This window comes from Peromyscus leucopus, chromosome 1 (assembly GCF_004664715.2).
Source record: "Peromyscus leucopus breed LL Stock chromosome 1, UCI_PerLeu_2.1, whole genome shotgun sequence".
Lineage (NCBI taxonomy): Eukaryota > Metazoa > Chordata > Mammalia > Rodentia > Cricetidae > Peromyscus > Peromyscus leucopus.
In genome coordinates this window covers 58,030,384-58,041,470 of record NC_051063.1, presented here as the reverse complement: position 1 = coordinate 58,041,470, position 11,087 = coordinate 58,030,384, and the positions used below count along the sequence as shown (strand labels likewise).

Genomic DNA, 11,087 nt, shown 5'->3' with positions numbered 1-11,087 from the left:
CTTTCGCTGTTGCTGCGGCCTGTCGCGAGGCCGCCGAAGCCTGGAAGGTCGCCCTCTGGGACAGCCCTAGCTCTGAGGCGTCTTGCGCGCGGACAAGAGGCGGAAGCGCGAGCTATGGGGAGGGTTTGATTTTGTTGTGTTTTCAAACAGCCTAAAGAGGAGCTGCCCCGGCTCCGGGCCCGGAGAAGGCTTTGAAGATGAGAACTAGCCCAAGGTGGGGCTACCTTGAGAGATGCGAGCTCCCCATTACCGCAAGTGTGCAAGTCGGGGCTGCGGTGTCAGGCGGGATTTGAACGGAGACCCTGAGCGCAGGGTTTGCCTGACCCTGCCTGTCGGAGTTGGGTGTTTCCAGGCGGTTCTGCGCCGCTTGAGCACCCGTGTAAAATCAGTGAGTTGATCCGAGAAACAGACGTCTCCGTGCCCGGAGTTGGACTCCTGGATTGAAATCTAGAAACCCAGGATCGGATTGAGGCTTTCTTAGATACTCGGTAGTTTCTTCTGAGTCTTGGTTCCTAAACACCGGTGGTTGTAAAGCTGACCTTTGTCACTCTGAGAGTATTGCAAGGTGGCTCGGGCGGGTAGGCTGGATGGCCCTTTAAGGAGGTAGACTTTCCCATTTATTGTAAATAGGTGCAACTTCCTGGAAGGAAATTAGGCAATGTCTCGCGAAATTAAAAATGCATAGTCTTTGCTTTAGCAATTTTAGAACTATGTCCTACAGACTTAGTAGCAAACAAAATATTTTTTTGTTACGGACAAGCACAAGAGACCTTAGGGAAATGTTACTTGGAATGTATTTTTAGAAAATGTAAACAGACTGTTCATCAATAAATGGTTGCTTATATAGCCAAGCAAGTGGCATAAACCTTTAATCCCCACACTGGGGAGGCAGAGGCAGGCAGATCTCTGAGTTCAAGGCCAACCTGGTCTACAGAGTGAGTTCCAGGATAGTTAGGGTTACAAAGAGAAACCTTGTCTCAAAAAATAAATTTTAAAAAAAATTAAAGGTTACTTAAATACCTAAGAGTCTATGAATTTGAATATGTATGGTTATTTAATTTTTTGTATGTGTGATGCTTGGTGTTGGACTCTGGGCCATGACATGCTAGGCAAACCCTTTACCACTGAAAAAGCTTTGGCTGGTATTTTAAAATTGGGGCACATCGTTATGTGAAAGTTATGTGAAACTTACGGTTTGAAAATTATTTCAAAGTGCTCTCCAGAATTGTGTTGCTGTTGTTGCTTCGAGACAGGGTTTCACTCTGTAGACTAGGCTGGCCCAGAACTCACAGAGATCCACCTGCCTCTGCCTTTTAAGTGCTGGAATTAAAGGCGTGCACCACCACTACCTGGCCTATAATTTTAGTGTGCTGTTGTCTGGGGCCAGCGGGAGGACACCTGCCACCAAGATTGAATACCTGAGTTGGGTCCCTGGAACCTACATGTTGGGGGAACCTGACACCCCCCCCCCACTGTCCTCTTGTCCTCACCACAAGCCGTGGCATCTGTGTGTGCACGCACACAGAGTACACAAATGTAACTAAAGATTTTATATGCTATCACCTACATTTCCAAAGAATATACACACTAGTGTATTTGATTACATAACCATGGAGCATTTTTGGAGGGCCGCAGAGGCCTGTGAATATGGAAGTGCCTCACTGAAGAGCAAGACAGAGACTACATCCTCATTTTCTGTTAAGCTCTTTAGCAATCTGTTTAAGCTTTGTGTACACAAGTCTTTTTATTTAATTCATTTATTTTGGTTTCTCGAGACAGAGTTTCTCTGTGTAGCTTTGGATCCTGTCCTGGATCTTGCTCTGTAGACTGGGCTGGCCTCGAACTCATAGAGATCCACCTGTCTCTGCCTCCCAAATGCTGGAACTAGAGGCGTGCACCACCACCTCCCAGCTGTATACACATATCTTAATTGCTTATCTGTATTTTTGATGCAAATAGTTTCCTTTCCAGTCTTTGTTTCCCCGATGCCGAGTCCTTATTTCTTAGGGTCCTTGTGAACTGGGGCTGGGAAGAGCTGAGTTCATGACTGTGTCCCAGCTTTAGGAAGCAGGGCTGTCCTCCTGCCGATGACAATCTCACCAGCCCTGGCCTCAGCAGTCTGGTGTGACTCCCGGTCAGCTGCAGGTGGGAAGGCAGCCCCATGCTTGCTCAGCACCTTGGGTCAGTAATGGAATTAGCTTCTCTGTACCTCTCCTTCTGCCCCTATGCACGCCACAGGTGGCTTTAAATGACTCTTATTCCAGAGAGCACTTTGAGGGGGGGTGGGGAGGGGGGCGGCACTTATGGCTTCCCAGGTTTGCTTTGTTTTACAAAAAGAAACAGACTCTGGGTGCCATGACTTGGAAGTGATGAAGCCAGGTCTGAGACTCAAGTCTCCCTACCTAGAACTCTCCTCTTTAGGGTTAGGAGGACTGGGAATTATCCGAGGGTTTGGGAAAGACACCTGGATGAAACTGGACACGTCAGTTCCGGCACTGAACACACTTAGCCCAAACCAGTGCAGTGTGTCACAGTGTCATAAAGCACAGAGCGTGATCTTGGGACCAGGACGGGAGCGACAATGATGGAAGCGCTAACTCCTTTTTTCTTTTTTTGGTTTTTCGAGACAGGGTTTCTCTGTGTAGCCCTGGCTGTCCTGGAACTCACTCTGTAGACCAGGCTGGCCTTGAACTTAGAGATCCTCCTGCCTCTGCTTCCCAAGTGATGGGATTAAAGGCGTGCCGGGCTTAGAAGGTGATTCTTGGAACCCAAACATCCTCAAGGACTAGCACACGTGTCCTAAAGGAAGCTGAGCCTTAAGGACAGGCCTGGTCTAGTCCAGGTAGGCGGAGGAGGAGGCGGTGGCGGTTCCTACTTACTCAGAGCTCACTTCCTTTAGCTACCCCAATCAGGCTTCTTCCCCCTGCACCTGTTGATGGGCAGGATGGCTAACATTTACCCAGGCTGTGCCCTGGAGATGAGGAGATAGCACTGGCTACCCCTTTCCCTCCCCCAACATACCACTCAGTCAATACAGGTCTGTCACAGGACACCTGAGAGACACAGAAAGCTGGAGGGGGCAGGAGAGGGGGAGTGCCGTGTGTAAACAGAGAAGGATCTGACTGGAAGACAGATGGCTTTGTCACCAAATGGAAAAAAAACTTCATATGAAAATGTCTTTATTTCTCAGTACAAAGCCAGGTACTATATGACTGAAAAACTTGACTGGCCAGAGATCTTCACGAACGAGAAGACTCTCTTCGGCCCAGTGCCCTGTGACCCAGTGAGGCCCACAGGAGACTCAGGACAGCAGCAGAGGCTCTGGTCGGTTGTGTGTGTGTGTGTGGGGGGGTGCTGTGTGCCCCTCAGAGCCTGTGGGGCTGGGGACTGAAAGTGCTATCTGCCTTTGTGGCCACTGGTTCCCTGGCCTAGCTGCCCTGTAGGACTGCAGTAGGAGAGGAAGGAACAGGGACGGAATGGCCAGAAGTTGAGGGCAGGGGGCACGTGAACCAGAAAACCTGCCCTAAAATTGTCTGCTTTTAATTCCATGGCTGCACAAAGTGTTAGAGTGAGTGGAAAAAGAAACTAGGGTCTTATTACCCTTCAAGGCACCTTGAACGGCTCTACCATATACCCTATGTAGAAAAAGTCTTGAGCCCTTGACAGGTAGACCTGGGTCTGAGACCTAAGGCTGCAGGAAGGGACAAAGGTCTGGGAATCGCTGGGGAGGAGCTATATGGAGTGTTCGGGTCATAGGTGCAAAGGGCGCCCATCTAGGGAGCTGTGACCAGTCTCGTTAGTGTCTAGGGGGACAGAGTCGGAGGCCTAGGCCCCGCCGTCCTCTCTGCTCTCGTCTACACTGGCCTGCCTCACCACTTTCCGGAGCCTCGGTGCGGAGGACACCCCGGCCTCCCCCTGCTCTTGGAAGGCCCGGGTCCTGCTGGCCACCAGGGCAGCACTGTGAAGGGCAACCACAGACTGGCGGGACTTCAGGGCAGGCCAAGGGCCCCTGCGAACTCGTTGGCCACCTTTGGCTGTTGCGAGCTGAGAGATGGGGTGAAGAGGCTCTTCATCTGAAGACTCATGGGAAGAGAAAACCTGGGGGGCGGGGAGGAAGAAGAGCCGCAGGGAGCTCAGAGCCAGGAAAGGGGTGGCCACACTTCCCAGGGGAGACAGCACCCAGCTGGTCCTTGGCCCGCCCCCACCCCTGAGCTTTCTTCTGGTCCCTAGCAGCCTCCTTAGCCCACCGAATCTGACTTCCACCACCTTCTCCTCCCACCCCTCTGCCTGTGTACATTCAATCCAGCGGGCCAGAGCGGAACCCTGACAGGGGCCAGGCCCTGAAAAGAGCTCTGTGGGTACCAGTGTCTTGGTGCCTCCTAGGACAATAACCCAGCATCAGTCCCATGCCTCCCTACTGGTCCATACCCAGCACCTAGACACTGTGCCTGCGGGTTCCTTCTGAGTCAGCCGTGTGACCTCATGTCACACGTGGGGTCTGGCTTCCTCAGGCAAGGGCCAGCTTCCTGTCCCAGCCTGCGCTCAGCAACTCTCGGCACACGACATGCTTGTCCTCCTAACCCACCGGGTGAGTACAAAGGCCCTTCTCTGCACTTGGCTGTGTGGCTCCTCGGCTTTCGGAGGGCATCGGGAATGCTCTTCTTACCTACCCTCTCTAGTGCAGGAAGACCTGCCAGCCAGCAGCTCGCAGTGGAGCTCACGGCTTGAGGAAGATGCCCACTCCAAAGCTAGGAGCCAAGCCCCTTGGGAAATGGGCCAGTTTGTCAGGCTGGGACGGGACTGTTCTTGTTCCCAGTCAGACCTGCAGCTGCTTAGACCCTGGGACCACCGCTCTTCCCTGGCCTGGCATAAAAGGAGGAGCCCAAAGGGGGTCCCCACCGTTAGGTACTCAGGACAGTCCTGAGTTGCCTGGCGCAGGAAGGTGTGAGGCGGTCAGTATGGAGGAGGCGAGGACAACACCCTACTGTGAGGACCTACCGGAGCCTCAAGTCAAACTCTGGACTCTGCTCCCACATTCTCTTTGGCAAGGCCGCTGCAGGCCGAGCTCTCCAGCCCAGACTCACCTCTGGCAGGTCTCCAGCCTCTGGGGTATTCTCTGGCTCTGAGGAGGGCTCCAGGAGACTGATGGAGCGCATGACTCCTCGGAGGTTGATGCGGGGCCTCAGTCCAAGCTCTTCTTTTGGGGTCTCCTCTAAACTCATAACCATTACCTCCCCACTGCCCCCTGGCTCTGGTGGAAGAGGTGGCAATGGTGTAGAAACTTCGGGTGCCAGGGGCTCCTCGGGGGAGACCACACCCACTTTCTGCTCCCAGACATGGCTCTGCCGGCTGTGAGGAGGTGGCTCTGAGTCAGCTTTGAGTGACACAGCAGCCACCCCCCAGTATACACATCACCTCCCTCGTCCCTTCCCCCACACCTGGCAGTCAGAATGCCCTGGTAGGTCTGTAGCTGGCGCAGGAAGCCAGGGTTGGGGCGCACGATGGGCCGGAGCTCCTGCACGTGGATCAGGGCTTGCTCCAGGCCCCAGCCATACTGTTTCATGGCGTAGGCCAGCACCGTGGCGGCAGAGCGGCTGACGCCCATCTTACAGTGGACCAGCACCCGAGTGCCCTGTGCTCTAGGGAGGCGGGACAGGGTCAGTCCACTCTCCCTCAACCCCAGTGGCCTGCAGACTGGGAAGGGGTGGGTAAGGGCCGGGGACCCAGCAGAGAAAGGCAGTGAGGCCAGAGAGAGCAGTGAAGGAATCGAACCAGAGGCAGCAGGGCAGGAGGGCAGGAGGGGGGCAGGAGGAGGGCACCAGTCTCCGCTGGGAGCTGGGGCTGGGCCAGCAGACTGGGAGGAGCCCACCTGGCATCCTCAATGAAGCGGTGCGTCTCCTTCCAGTGCGGCAGCAGCTGGGCCGATTCCTCATCCCAGACACGCACGTTGTGATAGGTGAAGCGCTCAGGGAAGAAGTTGTCGATCTCTCGGGCCATGTTCAGGATGTGGCTCACCCTGTACCAGAGGGTCCAAACCAGACTGACTGGGGCAGAGGAACCAGGCTCACTGGCCATTTCTGTTGGGTTCTTGGTTCTGAGTCAGGGGATGGGAACACTTGGAGTAGGAAGAGAACCGAGCCAGCCATCTGCCACCTGGCCTTGGGTAGGTACACTTTCACTCTGTGGATTGAGTTTCCGTGTTGAGTCAACACTAACCCTCTTCCGTGACTCTGACTGCAGTTAGCTTTCGAGCTTAGCTGGGATGAGGGGGGTCCCAGCAACAGGTGATAAGGGCTTCAGCAGCTCTCCCAGAAGCCCACGGTGGGGATGGCAGGTTCCTTTCCGAAGTGGCAACCACATCCCTACTAGAAGGCATTTTCTTCTGCCGGAAGAGGTGGCCAGGTGGGCAGGAACCTCCTCTGCTGGCACGTGCCCACCAGCACCCCCGGTCTCAGCACAGACAGACCTCATTTCTGCACTGCCCTGTGTGCTTACCGGGGGGCAGATGGCAGGCTGCTGCGGCCTCAGAGCCCACGAGAGTGCAGCCTCCCCACACTGGGTTAAAAGCAAAACCAGCAGTGTGGGGGGTGACCTACCGTTCCAGAAACTGGCCAGGCTACCCCACAGGAAGACCGGGGAAATCTACCTGTTTCTCTGAAGTTCCTCCAGATTGGCAGCATTCCACTCAGAGCCCTGTGGAACGGGAGTGGAAGAAGAGGCCTGGGCTCCTGTGGCTGGCCTCTAGCTCCAGGACCTGTCATGGTAGCTGCAGGGGTGACCTGGTCCCCACCTCCAACAGCCCGCACTCACCAAGTAGAGGTGGGGGAAGATGCGGGAGGCCCGATCTTGCTGGGCCATGAGCAGCAACATCTGGTTGTCGATAAAATCGCGATACTGCTGGAGAGGGCATCCCAGGCGCAGCTCCAGGGCCTGGCGGATCTACGGGGTGGTGCACCGGTGAGGCCTCTGAGGATGGTACCCTGTCCCCTCACACAGCTGAAGTGAGGGACTGGGGCAAGGCCTCAGGACAAGGTGAGAAAGTCCCCAAAGAAAGCTGAGTCGCAGGCCCGGCCACGCTGCCCACCTCTTTGGAAGTGACGCTCTCTAGGTCACTGGTGTCCAGCACCTGCCACAACTCAGCCAGGATCGCCTGCTCCATCTGCTCCTGTTCTGAGGCCCTGGTAGTGATCCTTCAGTAAGAGGCCACCCCTTCATGGTGGCACCGCCCCTCCACCTTTCCCCGCCCCCCAGCACTGACTGTCCAGGCTCAGCAACAGGTGGTCGCAGGGACTCCAGGTCAGACATGGCCATCCACTCGTTGAGGCACCCCTGGTCAGAGTTCAGCTTCTCCTGGTAGTGAGCGGCCCAGACAAGGGCACTGCCACCAGGCACAAGGCCACTGCCTAGAGCCGCCTCACAGGCCTGGTGCAGTACCTGCAGCGTGGCCCTGGGACGAGAAAGCGAGGCTGGGATACACAGTCTTACTTGGTTCCCTCTCCTGGGCCTGGAGGCCATCTCCCAAGAAGAGGCTGGCCTAAGGCTGGGCTACTGCCGCACTTACCACATGGTCTGGATGGAGACTGGCTTGAAGATTCGGCTCTGACCACCAGATGTCACACTGAAGCCCCTGCAGAAGACCCAGGGAGGGTAGAACCAAATACCAGGCCCTCAGAGAACCTGTTCACTTGTCAGGTGGGGGAGGCTGAGGCGCACAGTTAGGTGACTTTCCCATGATCGTACGTAAGATAGAGTGGGTCCCAGCCCTAGTCCCACTGTTCTCAATGCCTGCCTCCCCTTCCTCCTCTTTCCCTCCCGTTACCACCTCTTACCCATCACCGTCCAGGTACACCTGGGTATCACTCCAGAGGGGCAAGACCAGGCCCAGGGTGCAGCTGTGGGAGCTGACAGGAGACAGGAGAGCCATTGTTCCTCAGCACTCACAGCTCTGCCCCAACCCTCCTCTCCCGACTCCTACCTGCTGTCAGGAAAGTCCACCCCCAGAAGAATGGTCTCCTGACTCAGACACTCTCCTGTGGACACTACCAGCAGGTAGCGGAGTCGTGGGGGCCGGGCTGCCTCCAGCTGGGCTGCCTGGGAAAATGGAAGAAGCTGGGAATCGCAGGGGCTCCCGGCTCCTTCACTCCCACACAGACACACCTTGTGCCTTGCTGGCCCCTGTTCCCAACTCCCAGACAGAAGATCAGGGGCTACTTGAGAACACAGTGATACTCAAATTTTGCAATTTACGGCTCAGCAAACTGTCTTTAAAAGCCTTAAATGAGGAGTGTAAGAAAAGGAGGGAAGCCGGGCAGTGGTGGCGCACGACTTTAATCCCAGCACTAGGGAGGCAGAGGCAGGTGGATCTCCATGAGTTTGAGGCCAGTCTGGTCTGTAGAGTGAGTTCCAGGACAGTCAGGACTACACAGAGAAACTGTGTCTTGGAACACCACCTTCCTCATCCCCAAAAGGGGGTGGGCGGGGAGGATAGCGTTGATAGAGACAGCCTCATTCTTGTTTCTGCCTAGCAAAGAGGTTTTATCTCTTTAAAAATTATTTTATTTGTAAGGATGTTTTGTCTGCGTGTATGTCTGCACCACATGCATGCCTGGCACCCAGAGAGATGGACCAGAAGCATGTCAGCTATCTTAGGATTGGAGTTAGAGATGGTTGTGAGTTACCATGTGGGTGCTGGGAATTGAACTGAGGGTCCTCTGGAAGAGCAATCAGAGCTCTTAAGCCCTGTCTGGATCATCTCTCCAGCCCTGCAAGGAGATTTTTTTTTTTTTTAAAAACCCTGACACTCGTCAATATTTTATTTGAGAAATGCCTTCTACTAAAGGAATGATGTAGGGCCTCATACATGCTAGAAGGATTTCATCTTATAATGGATTCCAACAGCACTCCAGGGGCTGGAGAGATGGCTTAGTGGTTAAGAGCACTGGTTGCTCTTCCAGAGGACCCGGGTTCAATTCCTAGCATCCACACGGCAGCTCACACTTGTCTGTAACTCCAGTTCCAGGGCTTCTGACACCCTCACACAGACATACATGCAGGCAAAACACCAAATAACATTAAAAAAAAAAATTAAATTTTAAAAATTCCTGTTGTAAAGCCTGCTTTACCGGAGTCCTACATCTTGTTTTTCCTACTTTGATGCCAACAGCGAATGTCTGCCTCCACACACTTCCAGGAGCTGGCTCTTAGGTTCCAGTAGACCCCAGTCTTCTGTGGGTGCTCTGTTTGCCTGGCTGGCACACCGGCTGCCAAGGCATGCTTCACAAACCCTGGGAGTATGAGTCCATCTCTGGGCAACTCACTAGTACCAACAGGGGCCTCCTGTGGATCAACAGAACCCTCCCTCAAGCAACCCCCACCTCTTGGCTCACACAGGACAAACCTCCCTTGTCTTCACACAGCCCTCTGGAGACAGACATGACCTTGCCCTGCTAAGATGCCTCTGGCTGAAGTGGCAGAGTTCCTGGGGTTTGGGTAATCCTCCCCCCAACTGCCTGGGTGCCCCCTAACTCACAGCATTGCTCCTCAATAGACACCCGCTCTGCACGGCCCCTACCAGGCGGATGTCGTCCTGTGGCCTCAGCAGCCCCACCATGAGGTGTAGATGCTTCCTCTGCACTTGTTTCCAAGGACTCTGGAATTCTTGCCCATTGTCGGTCTGGTCCTCAGTGAGCTGCTTCTCACCCAAGGGTTCCTCTGTTGGCTCAGAGCCAGCCTCGGCTGCATCGTTACTGTCTCCTCCATCCTGAAGTCCCAGGACAGCCCCTCGGAGCACCGCAAAACTCTGCCTGGCAGAGCGATAGGGAAATGGTTCTGGCCATAGGTTTTCAAACTTTAGCAAGGGTGAGTCCCCCTAGGGGATTGCTGAAATGGAGTGCTAGCCTGCTCTCCTGAGTCAGCTCTCCGGGAGTGAGGCACAGTTTGCAGTTTTAACCAGGACCCGGATAGTGGTCAGTACCCAGAGGGCCAGCCTTGAGCTCACATTGGGTCCCTTTCCTGGGTGGGCTCAGATGCTCTAAACTTGTCTGGGCACCTATACATCTTCAGGTCCTATCCTGCCCTCGGGCCTGTGATCACTGGCCTGAGCCAAGGTCCAGGGAATGTGTGAAATCATCCACTGACCAGGGCCAAGGTAGGCCCGCTGGCTGGTTCTTCCACAAGCCAGGAATGTGACGCTTGCCAGTTCCTCCCACAGCACCTGGCTCCCACCTAAGCAGGAGTTTATCGGAATACTTCAGTGAGTCGTTGGTCCAAGCAAGACACCTGGATTCCACAATGGCAGCGGCCAGGGCACAGGCTATAAGGAAGCATATGTCTGGAGAAGGGGCTCACCTGCGTTGGAGCCGGCCTCTGCGCCTGGTCACTCGGTCCTGCTGAGAAAGCAGCCCGGGGACAGAGTGAGAGCAGCCCCCAGGACAGGAAGTACCCAAAACCTCTCCTCTCCCCCAGGGGAATCCTAGGTGCGGGGGATAAATCTCCCTCTGAAGCCGCTCCCCTCCCCAGGCCCCAGGGGAACCCGGCACCGTGGGGCTGCAAGGACAGGGGATTGCAGAATGTGGGGGGGATCTGAGAGGATCTGGGCCCCCGCAGACTGGGCTGGCTCTCAGGACTTCGCAGCTACCTCGGTCGAGCTCTTGGGAGCTTCAGGACCTCCCGAGTGCCCTGGAACCTGAGACTCAAGTCCCTCTCCGCCTACTCCGAGGCGTGAGGCCGTCTGCCAGGGGCAGGACGTGCTCCCTCAGGCCCGGCTGGCAGCCAACTGCGAAAGGGTAAGACCAAGCTCAACTCACCGTGGGTCCCACAGGCGTGGAGTGGCCACTAGCCGGCGGCGAGCGACTCACTGTGACCAGCGCCATAAGGCCAGGCCCGGGTCACCTGGGCGAACCCGGCACGTCCCCTCCCACAGCCCTACGGTCAGTCCCTGCCTTCGCACGACCAGGAAGAAGAGATTGGAGCCACTAGGGCCTGGCACCTCCTCGGGAGCGGCCCTTAAAGGGCCCGACTCATGCCCAGTCCGGCCTCACGGAGCGAGCACCGAGCGGCCGCGGCCCCTCCCCTCCAGTCTCGGCTCA

At 55.5% G+C, this 11,087-nt stretch overlaps 1 protein-coding gene across 2 annotated transcripts; it reads right to left on the bottom strand.

Annotated features, from left to right (window-relative positions):
- Positions 1-3,162: 3,162 nt before the first annotated feature.
- Ssh3 (slingshot protein phosphatase 3) lies at positions 3,163-11,087 on the bottom strand. Of its 2 annotated transcripts, none has more exons than XM_028860650.2 (14): positions 10,806-11,087; positions 10,348-10,388; positions 9,572-9,803; positions 7,976-8,091; positions 7,830-7,901; positions 7,562-7,627; positions 7,259-7,447; positions 7,085-7,178; positions 6,811-6,939; positions 6,647-6,693; positions 5,870-6,016; positions 5,439-5,639; positions 5,085-5,349; positions 3,163-4,098 (listed from the first exon to the last, which is right to left on the bottom strand). In XM_028860650.2, exons 1-14 carry the CDS (start codon positions 10,869-10,871, stop codon positions 3,826-3,828), a joined length of 1,938 nt encoding a protein of 645 aa, XP_028716483.1. In that variant the 5' UTR covers positions 10,872-11,087; the 3' UTR covers positions 3,163-3,825. The 2 variants fall into 2 exon arrangements, with proteins under 2 accessions (XP_028716483.1, XP_028716484.1); XM_028860651.2 differs by having other exon boundaries at positions 10,348-10,385.

Excerpts from the sequence above, each read along its gene's own strand:
- Ssh3 (XM_028860650.2), bottom strand. The coding sequence starts at position 10,871 with ATGGCGCTGGTCACAGTGAGTCGCTCGCCGCCGGCTAGTGGCCACTCC. Across the intron at positions 6,940-7,084 it reads AGAGCGTCACTTCCAAAGAG|ATCCGCCAGGCCCTGGAGCT; the intron begins GTGGGCAGCGTG and ends ACCACCCCGTAG. Across the intron at positions 5,640-5,869 it reads CGCTTCATTGAGGATGCCAG|AGCACAGGGCACTCGGGTGC; the intron begins GTGGGCTCCTCC and ends CCGCCTCCCTAG.